General features: G+C 40.1%; 2 protein-coding genes across 2 annotated transcripts in view; one reads left to right on the forward strand and one right to left on the reverse strand.

Moving 5' to 3' along the window:
• The window catches only part of tmem117 (transmembrane protein 117), a 41728-nt gene extending 31374 nt beyond the window's left edge, over window positions 1-10354 (forward strand). Inside the window, exons 6-8 of the mRNA XM_039647933.2 lie at window positions 2484-2643; window positions 6032-6161; window positions 7845-10354. Coding sequence (XP_039503867.1) covers window positions 2484-2643; window positions 6032-6161; window positions 7845-8446 — 892 coding nt within the window. The 3' untranslated portion in view covers window positions 8447-10354. The remainder of the gene's footprint in view (window positions 1-2483; window positions 2644-6031; window positions 6162-7844) is intronic.
• A 7464-nt stretch (window positions 10355-17818) lies between these two features.
• nell2a (neural EGFL like 2a) overlaps window positions 17819-21925 on the reverse strand; it is a 96693-nt gene continuing 92586 nt past the window's right edge. Inside the window, exons 19-20 of the mRNA XM_039647932.2 lie at window positions 20277-20501; window positions 17819-18263 (exon numbers count right to left, since the gene is read on the reverse strand). Of these exons, the coding sequence (XP_039503866.2) occupies window positions 18222-18263; window positions 20277-20501 (267 nt within the window). The 3' untranslated portion in view covers window positions 17819-18221. The remainder of the gene's footprint in view (window positions 18264-20276; window positions 20502-21925) is intronic.

Genomic DNA, 21925 nt, shown 5'->3' on the forward strand with positions numbered 1-21925 from the left:
TTCATTAGTAATTACATTATTTTTTATGCAGTGCCACTAATTCACATTCATATTATATTAATATCATCTAATAATTTAATACTTAGTTTAATATTAATAAAATATTTAAATTGTCATACAGTTCAATTGAGTGAGTGTGAGTGTGTAAATGTGTGTTAATAACAGCACTTTAATCCCTGTTCTCATCATCAGCATGTTTCATTAAAGAGACGCGCAGCAGGAAATCGATCAGCGCCGCGGTGTTCGCCACGGTAACTAGACCCCGAAACACGCTTTGACCCTGAACCCTTAAATGGCTGAACACGCCTGACAGCATGACCTCTGACCTTCACGTCAGCCGATGCATTAAAGGAATATTTCACTCATATATTATATTCTCCTGTTCTGAAAACATTTCTTTCAAAAAATACATTTAAAGATTAAAAATACTTTTTAAAAAAGTTTCTTCAATAGGAGTGTATTTTGTCTTACATTATTAACGTGATAATGATTAATAAAATGTTTAATTATTTGTAATAAAATCTAAATTTAGTGTTTAGTGCCTATTGCAAGTTTTTTAATAATTAATATTTAGTTAATTTAAGATGTGAAAAAAAAACATTATTTGGAATATCATGCAATGGTGAATCATTTACAAGATGTTTAAAACAAAAAAACACGTTTATCTGAAGCGTCATCATCAGTGACATCCAGCTGTGCGTCACGCTCTGTTAGTGTAGTGCACGTCAAGCATTGACCCTAGATCAGTTCTGCTCTTTCACTGGCTGATGAATGTGTTCATCAGTGACATGAAGAACTGATCTGGTGTCTGTATTATTCAGAGGTCCATCAGAAGCGCATTATACCATACATTTCATTCTGGCTCTGCACGTCTCTTATTAATGGACTCTCCGCAGCGTCTCCATCCATCAGTGAAGCGGCAGACTTCATCTCACACACACCGCTCATGACAGACTCTGCTGAGAAACCGTGTGTTTAACTCTGTGCATCCTTTAAAAAAAGTTACACAAAAGTCCATAGTGGACAAAAACGTCTGCGTCAAAAATCTGTCATAAAAATTGAAGCTTGTGAGAATAGATATAAGTTTATTCGACCCTTGGGGAAAAAAAAGTTTTAAAAGGTAAAACCAAAAATATAAATGTAAAAATTATTTTATATAAAATGTATATTTTATTAAACATGTTGATCTCTAAAAATGCTAAAACATCAAAGCCATAAATCTAAACAAGTCATGTTAAAAATGTGAGGTTGATATTTCATAAAATGAGCTTTTAGTGATTTCACTCTCAAATATTACAAGCGCATACACACACACACACACGTTTATTTATTACACACATCCATACCAACACACCCACACAATGATCGCTGCATAAATTATCCAATTGGATTTATATTACGATAAGCAGAAAACAGGAATAACCGTACGTTCACACCGCCGCCGACTTGAGCGTCAAAGAAGCTCTGGCCGCCCTGTCAAGGACGCTTGTCAAAAAGTACGAGCCTGGAAGCTTGTTGACGCATTGGAGTGTCACAACATGAAATGTAATAAACAGAAAAAAAACAAGCAATACATTGAAGAAACCTTTTTTAATGACAGCATTTTTATAACCGTTTTGGTCACATTTGGTCGGGAAAAAATAGTTAGCTATTATTATTATTTGCGGTCAAATCGGTGTCACCATGAGCAAATTAATTGCATCCCCGCTTTAAAACGAGCGTTCGTAAATATTTCAAATAAAAGTTGCGCTCATGCGGTCCCAGTAAGCAAACAACGTCATGTGATAAATGATACGAAACCAGCAGGAATCGCAGCAACGGCGATGATTAGCTTCTCTTCCATTTTCTCGGAACTAATGTTTTGGTAGGAACGAAAGTTTACATTTTGTGTTTCTCCGGAATCAGCCAGCGTGAAGGACGTCTATATTCCGATTGGTTGCTGGCGTTTGCCGCTGCTTGCCGCTGAACCGCGTCACAGCTAATTACCATAAAGTTGAGCTTCTTTCAACTTTCTGTGACGCTCAAAACGCCCAAAACGCTACGCCGAGGAATTTGACGATCCTTGCAGCTGAGAGAAGCCAGCTTCCATTGAAAATGAATGACTTCCGGCTGCTTTGGAAGGCTCAAGTCGGCGGCGGTGTGAACGTACAGTAAAGCGTCCTATTTGCTTTATAGGCCAAACCTGAGACAATGTCTCCATCTGGTAAAAAAAAATAGTCAAAAACATAAAAATTGGAAGCGCTAAAAAATAGAAACGCTTTGCGCCGACTTCAAGCATAACAATTACAAAGGCGGACTCCATCGTGTTTCTGCAAATGTTTCTCCTGGCTTTGCGATGGTCAGAAACACAAAGAACTGGTTCACGCGCAGGACCGGCTCCGACCCGGCTCTTAAAATGCTTTGGTGGAAAAGGGGTGTGTGAGCTCCGCCTCCTGTGCTTGTGCCTCTGTGAGCTCTGCTGACGCGCTGCTGATGTTCCTCAGGGCGGTTCTGATCTCTCTGACGTCTGTGGTGGTTCTGGTCATCAGTACGGACTGGATCCGCTGGGATAACCTGAACCGGGGGTTCCTGCCCAGTGACGAGGTGTCCCGAGCCTTCCTCGCCTCCTTCATCCTGGTGTTCGACCTCCTCATCGTCATGCAGGTGCAAACACTCTCGTGAGTGAGTGAGTGTGTGAAAGAGTGTGTGTGTGTGTTGTCACGACCGGCTCAAAGGCAAATGAAATGGAGGACACAGTGATTGGTTTGGAGAAATAAACATCTATTAACATATATATATATATATATATAAAGCAAGTAAACATGGTCATCTGTGATGTCTGTCAGGTGCTGGATTTAAGTGTATTAACCACAAAAACAAAACAAAATACTAAACCAAATAACGAAAGCAAATTGAACCTAAGAACAAACCAGAGCCCAACTTAAAGTAACAGGGAGAAAGAGCTCTCTCAACACTAGACTCGTCACTGTGTGTGTGTGTGTGTGTGTGTGTGTGTGTGTGTGTGTGTGTTTCTGCTCTTGACTGATTCTTGTTAAATGTCCTCTACTTCGCCGCAGGCAGCAAATCACAGTGGAGTGTGTCACTGTCTCATGAATATGATAATATGGGCTCAACAGCTTCTCTTGCTGTTCGTCCTATAATAACCTCACTCACTCACTCACTCTCTCACTCACTCTCTCACTCACTCACTTACTCTCGCTCACTCTCACTCGCTCGCTCTCTCACTCACTCGCTCTCTCTCTCTCACTCACACTGACTCACTCGTTCTCGCTCTCACTCACACTCACTCACTCTCACTCGCTCTCTCTCTCACTCACTCACTCACTCACTCACTCATTCACTCACTCAATTCAATTCAATTCAATTGAGCTTTATTGGCATGACTGTGTAAAATAGCACAATATTGCCAAAGCAATAGTAATATACAAACATATATGTAGATACATAAAAGTGAAAAAATAAATAAATAAACAACAATAAAAAAACCATGTCCATATAATGCATAAATATATCACAATAAATTAAAAAAAAAAAATACAATAAATACAATGACTGACTCTCACTCGCTATCTCACTCACTCACACTTGCTCACTCACTCGCTCACTCTCACTCGCTATCTCACTCACTCACACTCGCTCACTCACTCAGTCTCACTCATTCTCTCTCACTCACACTCACTCTCTCACTCACTCACTCTCACTTGCTCTCTCACTCACTCTCTCACTCTCACTTACTCTCTCACTCGCTCTCTCACTCACTCGCTCACTCACTCTCTCACTCTCACTTACTCACTCGCTCTCTCACTCACTCAGTCTCTCACTCAGTCTCTCACTCACTCACTGACTCACTCTCTCTCTCACTCACTCACTCTCACTTGCTCTCTCACTCACTCTCTCACTCTCACTTACTCTCTCACTCGCTCTCTCACTCACTCACTCGCTCACTCACTCTCTCACTCTCACTTACTCACTCGCTCTCTCACTCACTCAGTCTCTCACTCAGTCTCTCACTCACTCACTGACTCACTCACTCTCTCACTCACTCACTCTCACTTGCTCTCTCACTCACTCTCTCACTCTCACTTACTCTCTCACTCGCTCTCTCACTCACTCACTCGCTCACTCACTCTCTCACTCTCACTTACTCACTCGCTCTCTCACTCACTCAGTCTCTCACTCAGTCTCTCACTCACTCACTGACTCACTCTCTCTCTCACTCGCTCTCTCACTCACTAACTTGCTCTCTCACTCACTCACTCACTCACTCACTCACTCACTCTCTCACTCTCACTCTCACTCACTCACTCACTCACTCTCTCTCTCACTCACTCACTCATTCTCTCACTCACTCACTCTCACTTGCTCTCTCACACACTCCTCACTCGCATACACTCACCTGTCTCTTTCTCCCTCGCAGTTTCTTGATCTCCATTTACACTCACTGCCTCACTCTCTCACACACACACACACACACACACACTCTCTCAGCATTGAGATGTGTCTCTTTCTCCATCAGTTTCTTCATCTCTTCCATCTGGACACACACACACACACACTCAGCGCTGAGGTGTGTCTCTTTCTCCCTCAGTTTCTTCATTTCCTCCATCTACACACACGTTTGGATATCTCTCTTCTCCTTTGTCCTTGTTCGGCCGTGTGACGGTTAATCTCCTCGTGACGCGCTGATGTTTTATTCAGTGGCTAATTAACTCAGAGACCGGAGCGGCCGCGAGCCAGTGGGATTTACAAGGTCTTTCATTCGAACCTCTTCCATTGGTTTAATGCCGCGTAATTTAAGGTTCATTTCGTACAACACAGTTATCAGGGCCGCCAATGAGCCGAAGCGCTGAGAGGAACGGTAATTATGAGGCTCCTCGTTAGCCAAGTCGCATAGAATTCAAACACTCGCTTCTGTAAACACGAGGAATAATTGCCAAGAAACAACATTATTCTGCATTTCTTCTGCTAAATTTGGTTTGTTTTTGCGTCTGTCCTGGAGCGGCGAGTCTCAGACGCTCGCTCGTCTACATCATCAGCGTTTGATTGATTCAGCCTGTTCTCAGAGGATCTCGATCTCGAGAGGTTCGGCTGACGCTCGTGACACACTCTCCTGATCGTCCCGAGGAGAACTGTGGAAACCGCGCATTTCAGTTTCATCTCTTATAAATGTCAAACAGAAGCGTACAACAGAGTGAGACCATCAGAACAAACACACATACACTTACTCAGACACATACACACTCATTCAGTTGCTTGCTAGGATGTTATGAGTAGTTGTGAGGTTAAGACCATAGACATATACACTAGACCTCACCTGGGGGTTCTAAGCATGCGTCAAAACCGCCGCCATCTTGGAACAGGGGTCTTGTCATAGGAAGTAGCTAGGTAACGCTGCTGTCTCTGCCTTTACTTCGAATTCATTGATGGTGGCGGACTTTTGTGCAGCGTATGATGTTCACGGATGAAATCTGAACTAGGAAGAATGTTTTAAAAAAATAAAAAAAAATAAAAAATTCTTTCTGGAATCAATGATAAATACATGTCTGACCGTTGGAACAAACCAAAAAAACAAGAAAAATCGCATTCATGATGATTTATGGTGATTTTATTTGCGTTAGAGCTGTCTACTACATTGACGCTGATGCATTAAAGTGGAGGGGCTCCCCTGTTTCAAGATGGCGGCTCTATTGACGCATTCGTTCCAATGAACGGCCGTATCCAAGGTGAGGTCTAGTGTATATGTCTATGGGTTAAGACGAGGTGTTCAGGGTTGATGTTTGGCCATGGTTTCCACAGTAATTATAGTTGTGTTTTATGCGTTGCTATGCAGTTGCTATGGTGTTAATTGTAATACCAGTTAAGAATGAACTGTCCACATACGACAGGGTTCTCTCTCCAGGAGATGCTAGTGCTGCAGTAGTGCTGTGATGATCTGTATGATGTCGTACAGTAACGCCTGAAGCCTATTTGTACTTGAGATCTTGTGTTTCCTGTGTGTGTGTGTGTGTGTGTGTTGGTCTTCCCCTTCCAGGACTGGGAGTTTCCGCACTTCATGGGCGATCTGGACATGAACCTCCCGGGTCTGTCCACCACCCAGCTGAAGTTCAAACTGCCCGTGTGCAAACGCGTCTTTAAAGAGGAGTATCACATTCACATCACTGGTAAATACACACACACACTCCTTAACCATTTAACCCATTGGGGTTTTTCGTGTGTCGGTCAAAAATGTATAAAAAAAAGTGTATTGATGTACTATATTTCAGTTTGATAATATTTTTATTTAATATCTAGTATTTTTATTTTTTAGTATTTTTTTTTCTAGTATTTCTAGTATTATATTTTAGGGGATTTTATGTTACTAAATTATATTTGCGCTGTATTTATAATCCATTTATTCACTTTTTGAGCATTAAATGTCCAACTTCAACTGTTGTAAATCTGGAATGCTTTAAAACACAGACTGAAGTTTGATCTCTTTCCAAAGTTTGCGTAAAAACGCAATAGAATTTTAACGTGTATTGTGAAAAATGTACAAAAAATACTATTTAAAATTTTTATATGAAATGTATATTTTCAAAATCACGTTTTACTCTAGAACTGCCAGAAAATGAAAGCCATAAATCTAAACAAGCCGTGCTCCAAATTTGATCTTGATCTCTCAGTAAATGAGCGTTCAGTGAGTGTGTGTGGCTGCAGTACCGAACGCTTCCACTAGAGGAGACTCTCATTCATTTCCAATGCGCTCGTTATCATTATTAATATTAATCATTATTTTGTGTGCCAAAACCTTTACCAAGTTTCAGACCATTCCAACGAAGAAAAAACACAAACAGTGACGCCGGTGAAGTGCTCATTCGGGACAGGACTGACGGATGAACTCCTCTCCCAAAGGAACGTGCTGTCAGAACATTAGCTCGTTAGATACATCTCTTTATAATTATGTGTTTGAAGGCGACACTCATAAGGCATACTAATTAGTATTTGCTCATCTGTGAGCTTGCGTTTATATAATGGAGTGAGTAGATGTGCCGCCGTGTCGCGAGTCCTGATGGCGTAACGATCGCTCCCTCGAGGCGTCGGGAAACGGCACTCCTGCTCAACCGCTCAGAAACTCTTTAGCCTTATTGTTCTGCGCGGTGATTTAGCATCCGGCTGTGACGACGCCAGCCGCTAGATCCATCAAACACAGTTACTTTACTCTCTCAAGCAGACGTCTGACCAAGCGGCAACCTTATGGTCTCTCTCTCTCTCACACACACACACACACACACACTCTCTCTCTCTCTCTCCTTATCACTCTCACACACTCTCTCTCACACACACACACTCACTCAATCACTTACACTCTCTCTCTCTCTCTCTCTCACAAACACACCCACACACTCTCTCTCTCTTTCTCAAACACACACACTCCCTCTCTCTTTCTCTCACACACTCACTCTCACACTCTCTCTCACACACACATACTCACATGTTTACAGATTGGTGCAAAAAGTGGTTTTGGTCTATGTAGCTAATTCTGTTCTTCTTGACGACTGTGAGAGGGGTGATTACTCATCCGTTAATTAAGGGCGTGGCCACTTGAGTGACAGGTGGATTGCCGCTGATGTCACTGCTAGCCGTCTGTCTACTGTGTGTTAGCGTCACGTCACCTCAGCTAATTTACCTCGTTTGTTCGGCCGGGCGTGACGCGGCCAAGACGGTGACGGTTGCTCCGCCCACTTTGCGTGACGTCACGAACACTGCGACCGTAGTCTTTTACAGTCTGTGCGTCTGACTCACTAATACACTGGGATGAATTCCCAACACGCTCATGTTGCCTTTTCTCTCTTTTCTAATCCCAGGTAAATGGTTTAATTACGGAATCATCTTCCTGGTCCTCATTCTGGACCTCAACATGTGGAAGAACCAGATCTTCTATAAACCCTATGAATACGGTCAATACGTGGGTCCAGGAGAGAAGATCTACACCGTGGAGGATCCGGAGACGCTGTCGGACTTCAACCGGAGCACGCTAACCTGGGAATGGCGGTCCACTAACATAGACCCGCGCACCAACCGCACGTACATCCAGACGGACATGTTCCTGCACAGCCGCTACGTGGGGTCCAGTCTGGACGTGAAATGCCTGGCGTTTATCCCGAGTCTGGCGGCTTTCGTGCTCTGTGGGTTCTTCATCTGGCTGTTCGGCCGGTTCCAAGGTGGCGAGGTTTTCCCGGAGAACCCGGACAAGAGCTACGAGCGCATCAAGCGCTCCGATCTGGGAGTCACGCCGGAGGAAGTCGAGGCGTTTAAGAGGAGCGGGACGCCCATGTTGCTCTTGGTGGACACTCATCATTTCGGGTCTTCGGACAACTCCATGTCACCGTGCTCGAGCGAGACCCAGGAGACGCAACCCAGTGTAGCCCACGAGGACCCCGGTGATGTCAAAAAACTGACCCCGTGACCTCAGCCAAAGGTCAGATCCACTCTAGGAATATTTGATGTTGTTTGGTGTCGGGTTTGTCCAACAAACTTCCAAAGTATGTTGCTGATTGGTAAGGGCTGCACCCTAATAGCCGTACGCTAGTCGACGAGAAGAGGCTTAGACAACGATGTGTGAAGTTTTTCCTTTGAGTTTTCCGTCAAAACGATCCCTATTCACACGGATACGGGAAAACGACTAAAAGCGCTGTGTTCTGCTGCCAGGCCACTAGATGGCGATAACACTATAGACTGAACACGTTATACCCATGAGCATGACGTCATCGGTTTCAGAGATCCGCGTTTTCTGTTGTTTTCAGTCCCCCAAAACTGTTGTCGTGGAAGCGAACGGCCAAAACGCTAAGTTTTACGTTTTTAGTTGAAATGGCGTCGTTTAAACAGCCCATAAGTCTACCAATATTTTATTAGACAGGGGAAAAAAACAAATGAGGGATAGATCATTAACGGCGGGTCCTTGTGGAAAATAAATGAAATTAAGTGAGGCCGGAAATCGAAACGTTCTCATATCATCCGTCGACACGATTCTGGACAATTTGTGCATTACGTGTTTTTCTTTTTCTTTCAAAGATTCTTCCACGATTCTGAGCTAATTAGAGAAAGCTAATATGTAATTTAATAATATGTAATTTTCTGCAGTCTATTTAAAAAATGTACAATTTTGGCGGGGGAAATGAATGATTGAATAACAAAATAATTTTTTTAAGTCACATGTCACCACCTACTGGTGTAACAATGTAATTGACACAATCGCCAAATTACTTTCGATAGCTCTATTTTGATCGCTCCCTTAGAGTTTATATCCGAACTTCAAACTTTTATTCCAGTACTTCTGTGATCTGTGATTTCAATTTTCCATGGGATTCAGACACTAGCGAATCGTCATTTATCAATGAAATTGTGTGGGTTTTTGAATCGAGCTCACAATTTTTTTTATGATTAATCGCGCAGCTCTAAAAACGAACCAATTCAAATCAAAATCAAAAACTCTTTGCTTATGTAATCCATATGAAAGGTGCATTTCTCTCTATATATATTGCGTAGATGGCGAGTCAACATCGTCAACTTCAACTGACTCCGAAAACACTGTTTTATTTATAATTGAAATTGCTAATTTACGGCTTTCATAATCATTACGGTGTTTTGCGTCAAGCTTTATGTGCTCTTGAGCGTGGAATATGCTATTTATTATGCCTATATATATATATATATATATTAGGCTCATTATGGTTCAGTACTCTCCTCAGTATATATTTAAGTATATTACTAGATTAGTCGACCGATGGCTTAAACGCACGACTTCTAGTCGACTATGAAAGGGGGCAGCTTGACTGATGGGCTACGATTCTACGATTTCTATTTTTTTTAATCAATATTTTCAGCGATGTTGCACATGGCACCAACTTTTTGAACTCAAACTTTGAAGCGTCCCTCGAGGGCGTTGATCTATGGTGCTGGATGTTTGTTTTTTGTACGTGTTTTTACGTGATTCGCCTGTGCCTACATGGATAACATGCTGTCCTCACAGTGAACGCATGGCATGATGGTCATGAAAACACTCTTACTGAACACCTACAGCTGTGCCTTCATGAACAAACCTGCGCGTGGGATGTTGCTTCATGTCTAATCGTTATCTGTATATCAGTTATTTAAACACCAAACTGCTGTGCCACCAAATATATCTTCACATGCATGTGTTGGAAAATCTGATTCTGCCAAAGTAATGCCATCTCAAAAAACCGATTGCTTTGTATTTTATACTTGTGTTGTTTTGAAACCATGTTCGTCCGTGTGTTTTTTTTTTCTTGTCTTAAAATGTTTGGATGGTAAATATCCACATCAAACCCTGTTATCAATAAAGACCTTCTTTTGACACGCGGGTACCATGTTATTTCACAGGTTGCATGTTATCGGTGGAAACGGTTCTTCTCTTATCAAGACGCTTCATAAGTGGCGCCTGCTGGCGGTCCACTGTGACCTTGTTGCTAAGCAACCGCCGAGGGTCGGCCTGCATCCGGTGCCGATCCGGTTCTGCAGAAAGTGGCAATCAAACCCGTTTATAGGAACATTGGGTAAACAGCCATTAGGCACCATTACGGGTCAAAACACAAGGGTTATGAAAGGATTTTTTTCACTACAGGTGATTTATTAAAGCTTTCAGAATCTGCATGCAGCTCCATATGTGGCCACTCTCAAGTTTCTTTAAAACATTTCACTTAAAAAACAGATCCGATTATTTCTTTATTTTTGTCCAATGCCTTTTTAAAGTGATTGTTCTCAATCTTTTCTTTACAATAGTTGTGAACCTGAAATGTCTTGCTGCGTTTTCCGGCTTTCAATCTCCACACAGCACAATTCTAATCTCCAGTTTCGGGATTTCGGACCTCGCTAGACTTTTGTTGCTGTGGATGACAAAGCCTCAGTGTGACGCCATCCTTGACTGTAAGTACGACCCTAATTTTCAATATTTGTGATTATGGAGAGAAATGAACTATTGATTTATTTGCAGTGCACAGACAGACGTGCAATACTGTATTAGGGAAAATGAACCCCTGATAACCTGCCGCTGAATAGTGCAAGTAATGTGTTTCTCATGAAGAAATGCCAAATAATAAGGCATTTGTGGCAAAAGTTAATGTGTGTTTACTGACAATGCAATCAAAATCATTTTGCACTAATGGAGCAAATGAAGATTAATTTTAATTAAACCTCATTTACATGCACAGTAAAATTCTTATTCATATATTTTTATACACCAAAATGATACAAATAAATACAAATTTTGCTCACAATGTTCCAAATCTGGTTTGAAAATAACACGGTTGCCAAGTCTGCGTTTTTCCTGCGAAATTGGGATAGTTTGACACAGGCCGTGCATAAATGCGCGACTGAAATGCTTGTATTGAAATATTTTATGATGAAACTGTGCTATACGTTCAGTTTTGTGATCACTACAATATATTAGTGGTGTAACGATACTCTGATCTCACGGTACGATATCTGCGGACATATGATAAAAGATTACCAAAAAATGCACTGTTTGTTAAAATGCTAATTTTGGTGTTTTATTGTGTGTGTAAATGAATAGTTTTGGACTATAGAGACACCAGAATAACAATATTCATGATTCTGAAGCTGAAAACTGAATTATTATAGATGAATATGCTTGATCTCTGTCACTGACTAGATATATTAAATAATGTTGGACAGCTTTACTGGTAACATCAGACATTTGGCATTATCAGGACACACATATTCATTATTATACATTATCTTGAACTTTATATATAGTTTAATGTAGAACTGACACTAAAACTCTGAAAACGTGCACATAGTCACTATCCACGATATATATTAGGGCTGTCAAACGATTAATCGCATCCAAAATAAAAGTTTGTGTTTACATAATATATGTGGGTACACTGTGTATAATTATTTTGTATATATATAAATACACACACATGCAAGTATATTTAAGAAAAAAAATATTTATATATAAAATATTTATATTTGTATATAATATAAATTATATATAAATCTATATACAAAATATATACAAGCATGTGTGTGTATTTATTTATATATATATATATATATATATACAAAATAATTATACACAGTGCACCCACATATATTATGTAAACAAAAACTTTTATTTTGGATGCGATTAATCGTTTGACAGCCCTAATATACTTTATATTGTTGCATTTTTGTATTGCGATATATTTTGACACGATATACATTGTTACACCTCTACAATATCGTGTTGTTGTTGTTTATTTTTTTTATAACTTTAAAATATATATGTTATGTATGGGAATGGCTTAGTCTATTTTGATTTTTTGATATTTGGGATATGGTCATTTGGCTATTTTTGATTTTCCATTTTTGACATGGCATTGGTAAACAACATGAAGGTGAGTAAATATTTCTTTTCCAGAGCATGCATGAGCTTTTTGTTTTTAATCCAGAATATAGATGTTCATCGGACAATGCTGTGCAATTGCAAACATGGCTAGTGTGGATATCGCTTGAAATTGAGATGTATATTCTGTGGTAAATGTAGTTCTTCTCCGAGAGTCAGCCGTCGGCTTCATCTACACCGTGAACTTGAGATCTGGCAGAAACCCTTCATCTCTTATTGAGTCGTGTTTCCAGCAGATCGCCTGTCACGTCAGGCCTCACGAGATCACAGGTCGGAAAATTCAGACTCCTGACGTGTGCTGACAGAAGAACCCGGATCCTCCGTCAGACGTCCATCACCATGAGGCGCGACTGGGAATGTCAGCATGTCAGTTGTAGTGTTTCAGGACGAAGGGGAGCTTATAAATGGGAATTTTATCGCTAGACATGCGACAGGAGCGACATGGCAAATCCCCGTACGAAGCCAGTCAAAGTTTTTTCCACAGAAAACCCAGGAGCCTTAATTTCCCAGTCTCCTTCCGTTCGATTGGCTTTTCCAGAGAGAGAGAGAGAGAGAGAAAATGTCCATTTTTATCAAGCGTGCTGCAGGGAAAGTCAGGAGAGTATCACACCGTCCTTGAGAAGCGCGTTAATGAGCGGCGACGCGTCTAAAACCCGTTAACGCTCCAGCAGCGATTTCCCAAACTTGCGGAGAGAAAGAAAGAAATAAATAAAAGTAGTACGATGTGCTGCTGCAGACTGAAGATAACTTCAGCACGGACTTCGGGAGCTGATAAGAAGTCACACACTTAAGTTACTGTTTATTACGAGGAAAAACTGAAGAACGTTTCTAGATTGAGGAAACCATCATCCTCGATCGGTCGGTTGCATTAGACCAAGGCCCGGTTTCACACAGCTATTTTAGAGCGATCTTTAGTGTTAACAAGTCTAAAATTTGCTCATAGACTAGTCTAATGCAAGTTGGACTGTTTCACAAAAATAAAGCCTGACTTTAAGGGATCGTTCACCCAAAAATGAAAATTCTTTCATCATTTACTCACCCTGAAGTTGTTCCAAACCTCTATGTGTTTATTTGTTCTGCTGTACACAAAGGAAGATATTTGGAAGAACTTTTTAATCGAACAGATCTCAATCCGCATTGCCTAAACAGGTTTTTTTTGTGCCATGTAATATAAGAACTTCGACTCGCTAAAGCATGTACTTGCTAAAAATGTTGTTTACATACAAGCAGTTGAATGTCTGACTGCATGTGTCATTCTGTATTTTTTCAGGAAATTGAGGAAATTGAATGGGGGCGGGGTTTAGTGCTGTCACTCAAATGACGAGCCAATGGGATTCCTCTGAAGTGCTAAAACACTCCTGACATCATCACTGCAGGGGCATTATTAGCTAGCAGGAACAGTAATATCAGCTCCCCGCAGGTCGTAGCATCTGTCGCCATGGGTTTTTCTCTCTGATAAAAATTAGTCATTTAGGAGCCAGCTGGAATCAGGCCGGTGCATGCTGGGATTCCTCAGTCCCGATGCTGGCCGAGCGCCACGTCCAGAGAGAAGCCCGCTGGGCACATATGGCCCCTGTGCCAGACCTGTCCCGAACACTGGAGGCGACCCGACACTGGTTCTGGGGCCCGTCGCTGCTACCGGAGAGGTTATAGTCATATCAGAGCGATTCACAAGGACTTTAGTTGGACACAGACCCCAAATATGAAATTTATAACCCAAATTTATACTGTGAAAAAGTAATATGTGTCAAATAGTATTTAGAAAATATTTCATTTCTATTAAGTTTGGTGTCTCCATATAAAATCCCCTTTGACTTTCATTACATGGGAAAGAACATGTACATAATAGTGTCAAAGCGTTTGTCAATGAAATGAATTTACTGTAATTTAACTTGATAATGTTTTTATCTAATATTTTTTTTTATACTAAATTGTATTTACGCTGTATTTATAATCTATTTATTACCTTTTTGAACATAGACCTGAAAATGTAATTTCCAACTCTTTAACGCTTTAACGCACAAGCATTAAAGGGTTAGTTCACCCAAAAATGAAAATTCTGTCAGTATTGACTCACCCTCATGTTGTTCAACCCCCGTAAGACCTTCGATCATCTTCAGAACATGAATTAAGATATTTTTGATGAAATCTGAGAGCTGGATCACTCCTGCATACTAGTCCATAGGCTTCTTGAGGAATTGAAACTTGCCGGCTTTGAAAAGTTATTAAAGACATCGTTAAAATAATCCAAGTGACTTCAGTGGCTCACTTTTTGTGCGCAAAAAAAAAAAAACGACTTTATTTTGACTATTCATGTCCGTCTCTCTCTGCCTCGAGTCAGGTTACTAGTTTAACAGCGTATGATCTGTTGTTGTACGTCACACACATCGCACACATGACCAGCGTCGGCCAATAGTGAGCCTACGTGTGACGTTTAACTGACTAGAGGCCCATAGAGAAGGAAGTGAATAGTTGAAATAAAGTCGTTATTTTTGTTTGTTTTTGCGCACAAAAAGTGTTCTCGTCGCTTGATAAAGTTAAGATTGAGCCACTGAAGTCACTTGTGCTATTTTAACGATGTCTTTAATAACTTTTCGAGGCCGGCAAGTTTCAATCCCTCAAGAAGCCTATGGACTAGTATGGAGGAGTGATCCAGCTCTCAGATTTCATCAAAAATATCTTCATTTGTGTTCCAAAGATGAATGAATGTCTTGCGTACTTGTGCTATCTGCCGGCAGTGTTTCCCCGAACCCGGAGCGCTTAATCCACAGAAACGGTCCTATCAGCAGATCTGACCCGAAAGGCAAACATTGTGGTCGAGAAATTCGAGTTTTTCCAGAGAAACAAGCAGTGCATGAATGTAATCCACCGTGGAAAACAGCAACGTGATTGATTGTTGTTTTGTGGAAGAATTGAATTGCATGTCACACGGCTGAAGCTCCACGCGCAAATCTGCTCTCCTCGTGCAGTAAAACTGAATTAGTGGACTTGTTTTCTTGGCAGATTGGTAAACCATAATTGAATAATCAAATCCAAACCTTCAGTTTCATTAGGCAGGAAATCGAACGGACAGAAGAAGTACAAACCTGCTTAGTATTGATGTTCGTGTCAGTGAAATGCTTGGGTAAGAGATATTAAATCTGTATTTATGTATCTACACTGCAAAAAATGATGTTTCTCCTTTGGTGTTTTCCAGTACATTCTTAAATCAAGATACATTTTAGGGCTGTCAAATGAATAATCATGATTGATCGCATCCAAAATAAAAGTTTGTGTTTACATAATATATGTGGGTGCACTGTGTATAATTATTTTGTGTATATTATATATATATAAATACACATGCATATATTTAAGAATGAAAATATTTATATATAATATAAATTATATATAAATCTATCTACAGTATATACATGAAAATATTTCTTAAATATATACAAGCAAGTGTGTGTATTTATATATGTAAAATAATTATACACAGTGCACCCACATATATTATGTAAACACAAACTTTTATTTTGGATGCGATTAATTGCAATTAATTGTTTGACAGCCCTAAAACATTTACTTGAGATGCAAAATTAGTCTAGTTTTTTGACAAATATAATAAAATAAGGGAGTTGTTTATACTTAAAAACAAGAAAGATATTATTCAAAGTAAAGGGAAATCAAGATCATTTTTCTGGCCCCATTGTCAGGTGTTTGTTTTAAGCACAAAGTCACTTCATTATTAGTGTTTTTTAACTTAATATTAGAGATGCACTGATACAAAATTCCTTGTTGGTGTTTTGCTATAATATTAGAGGTTAAAATTACCAACAGAGCTATTATATTCAACTGCTGTTTATTTTCAGATATAATATTTGAAAAGTTTGTATACAAGTCAGCTGCACACAGTTTTCATAAACATACTGAGGAAGAACATCATTTTTTGCAGGATGATCGTGTTTTGAGTGGTTGAACTGTAGATGCATTAAAATGCATTCGCTGTTGACCCGCTGGAGGACACGAGCTACAGCTGATGACCTCTGACCCCTGGATGATGGTGTCCAGGAGCGGTTTCACAGGTGAAGATACATGTGTGACGAGGATCTGCAACCCACTGCTGCTTATAAAACACATATAATGACTTCAATTTATGGACATAAAGAAGAAGTGCCTAATAAATGCTCCGGCTTCAGTATCTCCTTTATTTTGTAGACGAAAATGTTTTCATTGCTACAATAAGAGAAGAATACCCTCGCCATGTTTAGTCGTGGTCAAGATGGACCTTGTGCAGCGTCTTTGGCTTCAGGTTGAGGTCATAACCATAAACCATCACATGAAATGAACAGCCGGGACAACAGGTAACATCATGCACCATCTCGATCCTCAAACAAGCTGATCTTTATCTTGTCATTTAAATCATTAATCATGTTTCGTGCATGTTTCGTGTTTAAAATGCGAGGCTTTTTATGATAGAGGCTTTTAATGCTCTATTGAATTCTAGTGAATTACAATAGTATTTACTATTTCTGACATATTGTTATATTCTCATCGTAGGGCGTCATATAGTGACGCTTTTGAAATTTCGTCTAAACCCAACGCACATGGCACCCTTTAGCATCAATTGAACACGTTATGGGTAGGTTTAGGTGTGGGGTAGGGTTAGGGTTAGACCACTAGGGGGCGCCTTCTGCCCCAAATATATATGCGTCTCATATTGGCGCTAAAGGGTTGGATATTTACAGTAAAGTATATTATGCAAAACAAATACATGTTTGTATGTAATAATGATGAAACATTTACTTTTTATACATTTACTTAAACTCTATATAGTGTCTTGGCCTGATGCAGTTTTTTATGCTACAGACACAAGCTGACGGAATTATTCTCAAATTTAACTATTCAGTGAGACAGGTTTGAAACATCAAAACTTTTCTTTAAATATTTATGAAACATTAGCAAAAAAAATAGTGATTATAGTTGAATTGAGTTTTTAGCCATTAGCAGTTTGAGCTGTTTTCCATAGAAGCGGACTGACATCTGTGTCACTGAAACAATTTCACAACAGTGACCCGAAGGAAAGCGCAGTCCTGTTTCCCAAACGACCTCGTCACCTGCTGAATATTCATGAGCTCGCTCTGATGCCGTTCCTTGAGACGTTGCTGAATATTCATGCAATATTCAAACCATACAGGAAGAGGAAGCATCCGATGAAGGGTGAGCGAAGTTTGCGGGACGGTCAGGCGTGAATGTTGGGATATTTAAGCTGCTTGAGAGATCGGAGATAATGATGATGTTTCAGGTGGCAGAGAAGGTCACTATTTAATTAGCACACTCGCTGATCACCTCGTAAGACTGCTTTAGCTGAGCGACACATGCGTGGAAACGTAACGCGCCACAGGGGAAAATGAAAGGTCAACGCATCCATAAATGGAAATGGAGATATTTTATTCACCGTTAGACAAGAACAAGCCATATAATAATTTAAAATCTAGACAGAAAACAGACACAGAAAGCTAATCGGAAAAAAAAAACACAAAATAGCGTCGAACTTCCATATCCAGGCAAAAGAGAAATACGATAAGGTTTACTTACTAGCTAAAGTTTCTACAATCCTGTGATCATCAGAGATAAAAATGAAAGAATGTTTTATTCTTTAAACATCCAGTGTGGTCATGCCGGTGCTCGTGTTTCGTTTCTCGTCGTGGGTTTATAGTCCTTGATTGTGCAGAAATGGCCTCCTCCGGTCTGATATTATACACCTTTCATATTTGGCATAAATTCGGGGAGGGTCGTGTGAGACTGTACAGGTGCTGTGAGCGTCGAGCCACTAAAGACACATGGGATCCACTGAGCAACAGATGTGTCCGTTCTGCAGGAGACATGAGGAAAAATACATCACATACTGGAAATAACAAAAATAGATCAAGCTGCTTGTGCATTTGATCATCTAAATGAGTGTTGTTGCTTTTTAAAGGAGAACTCCGGCGCAAAATGAAGCTTTGGTCTAATTACACATTGTTACCTAGTCAACCGTTATCTGAGATTTGTTTTCATGATTGCCGAATGTAAATAGTTTTATCTATAAAAACAGTTTAGCCTATAAATCTAGTATAACGCTAGTATATAGGGCATAGAGTAATGAATCGCTTGTTATTACCACTAACAAGGCTCAAAATAGCCCTACAGTAACACGGTAGCATAATAAGGGTCGATACATTCAAAACGAAGCATTGAGATCTTTGTCAGTGTCCATACAGTTTAATAAGAAGATATTTTATAGACACAGTCAACTTCGCGAATACAGGAAGAAGCCATCTTTAAAAAAATAGTCTCTACCAGTCGATCTACGAACGCCGATCCAAGTGCGCTGAACTGTGCAGAATCTCATATGGTCTGTTGTTTCCAGAAGAAACACAAACATGAACCATTTTGTTCTCTTCAATATGTACATGTAGCCTACTGTTCGCGCTCACCTTATCACCTTCACATCTCACCAGCGCACTTGGATCGGCGTTCGTAGATCGACTGGTAGAGACTATTTTTCAAAGATGGCTTCTTCCTGTATTCGCGAAGTTGACTGTGTATAAAATATCTTCTTATTAAACTGTATGGACACTGACAAAGTTCTCAATGCTTCGGTTTGAATGTAGGGACCGTTGTTATGCTGTCGTGTTGGTGTGGGGCTATTTTGAGCCTTGTTAGTAGTAATAACAAGCGATTTTTATTTGTCATTACTCTATGCCCTATATACTAGCGTTATAGGCTAACTGTTTTTAGAGATAAAACTATTTACATTCGGCAATCATGAAAACAAATCTCAGATAACGGTTGTAGGTAACAATGTGTAATTAGACCAAAGCTTCATTTTGCGCCGGAGTTCTCCTTTAAAAGAGCCCGACCGATAAAGGGTTTTGAAGGCCGATACCGAAACAAATATTTGTTGGTTTTAAAATCCTATATATCGGCCGATATATTTTTTTCTCTCAGAAACGCGCAACAAAACATTAACACATTTTCCTAACATTAGTTATTTGTAATTATTTATGAGTTTTAACTAAAATAATATGATAATGCATTTTAAAACGAAACTTGTGTCTTTTATTGTCACAACAGAAGTGGCGTTAGCTAGCTTTGTGGTGAGCTAGTCTATGATGAGCCATAATTTAGCAACGGATAACGTCATACTGCAAATTGTAAAACATACATTTTCAATAAACAGGCCAAGGAGAGACGATGCGTCTCATTGCTATAACTGTCACGCGCTATTAAAGAAATACTTCAGTCACATTGTCAAAAGTTAAAAGGACAGTCAGTAAACTACACTGTAACAACGTTACGTAACTATTACTAGCTAATTCCGCTTCACTCTCGGCTTATTTATCAGCAGCAAAACTGGACATGATAGTCACAAATTTTGTCATGCTTATTTGAGTTAAGAGAACTGATGGGGATGTTCTTTTAATTGTTATTCAACAATGTATGTATCGTGACCAACTCAACGAGTGTTGCCAACAGGAACGGTGTAGAGTGCCCTCTGGTGGACAAACTATACAACTCCAACCATCATAACATGGTTCAAGCGTGTTATTTTTGAAGTATTCATTAATCGGCCATTATAACTGCCGATACCGATAGTTTGGAAAATGCCTAGTTTCAGCCGATAATATCGGCCTGCCGATATATCAGTCTGGCTCTACTTTTTAAATAATAAAATTATAATATTAATGTATGGGTAACACTTTACAATAAGGTTCATAAGTTAACATTAGTTAACCGTCTCTTTGTTTGTTTGCATATCATGTTTTTTGCTTGTGCGTATATATGTCTTCTGTGTCTCTGCACAGGTGTGTGTGTTTGTGTGTGTGTTTGTTGCTGTAAGTACCTTGCACTGGCACAGTGTGCACTCCGTGCCGTGTTTGACCCAGGACGAGCCGCTGAAGCGTGTGATCCCGTGTTCGTCCTCACAGGTCTTGGTGATGTCGTTACGGACGGCGTGAGCCTGGCACGGGTCCGAGATGCAACGCGGGCAACACTCGCCCTCAGGAACCAGCGTGAACTCGCAGTCCGCCGGCGGGCAGGACAGAGGCCAGCAGTCCACTTCACCCTGCTGAAAACACCAACAGAAACCAACAATACTTAAAGGGATAGTTCACCCAAAAATGAAAATTCAGTCAGTATTTCCTCACCCTCATGTTAAGACCTTCGTTCATCTTCAGAACACGAATTAAGATATTTTTGATGAAATCTGAGAGCTGGATCGCTCCTGCATACTAGTCCATAGGCTTCTTGAGGAACTGAAACTTGCCGGCCTCAAAAAGTTATTAAAGACACCGTTAAAATCATCCAAGTGACTCAATCTTAACTTTATCAAGTGACGTGAATACTTTTTGTGCGCAAAAACAAACAAAAATAACGACTTTATTTCAACTATTCACTTCCTTCTCTATGGGCCTCTAGTCAGTTAACGTAGTCACACGTAGGCTCACTATTGGCCGACGCTGGTCGTGTGTGATGCGTGTGACGTACAATAGCAGAAGCTTACACTATTATACTAGTAACCTGACTCGAGGCAGAGAGAGAAGTAAATAAATAGTTGAAATAAAGTAACGACTTTACGATTTTTGTTTGTTTTTGCGCACAAAAAGTGTTCTCGTCGCTTGATAAAGTTAAGATTGAGCCACTGAAGTCACTTGAACTATTTTAACGATGTCTTTAATAACTTTTCGAGGCTGTCAAGTTTCAATTCCTCAAGAAGCCTATGGACTAGTATGGAGGAGTGATCCAGCTCTCAGATTTCATCAAAAATATCTTCATTTGTGTTCCAAAGATGAATGAATGTCTTACGGGGTTGAACAACATGAGGGTGAGTAAATACTGACTGATTTTTTTTATTTTTGGGTGAACTAACCCTTTAATTATAAATAATAATAATAATAATTCATGAGCGAAAAAAAAAACAAAACTACAATACTGATGTCATGGGTGTTTAATAAATGATCCAAAATAGTAACTTCACATTGAGATGGATGATAAAAAAGCAGGCATATCATATGCATGCGCAGGTGCTTTGCAATATTGTGCATAAGTAAGAAGAATGTCAGATAGCGAGATGTAATCGAGTTGACATTTAAAGCGTTCCTCACGCCGAAGCGCAACAATAATAACAGTCGAACACTCATCCGCCGGCTGGAAACAATATGAATTCTGCTATATTGCATGGATTTCTGAGCGCGGGTCTCTGTTGGTTCACCAGCTATCAATAACAGCAAAGCACTGACTCCCCAATACATCCTCAAATACAGGTCATATATTTCAGGTCTGGCTGAGCAGAGATTTGGCCGAGCGTTTTCATTTCAGCCACGCTAACACACACAGGAGGTGCTCTGACAGCCGTGTGAGATGCATGAGTCTTTTTGAAGTCTTTCCCTCGAATTCTGATTGTGTTTTGATCTCATGCGGTCCGGTAGCTTATCACCGCTGGAGGGCTAAAACCTGTTTACCCGAGCTATTGACCAGAGCTCTGAGTTTATT

This window comes from Pimephales promelas, chromosome 25 (genome assembly GCF_988280905.1).
Source record: "Pimephales promelas chromosome 25, fPimPro1.hap1.1, whole genome shotgun sequence".
Taxonomy (NCBI): domain Eukaryota; kingdom Metazoa; phylum Chordata; class Actinopteri; order Cypriniformes; family Leuciscidae; genus Pimephales; species Pimephales promelas.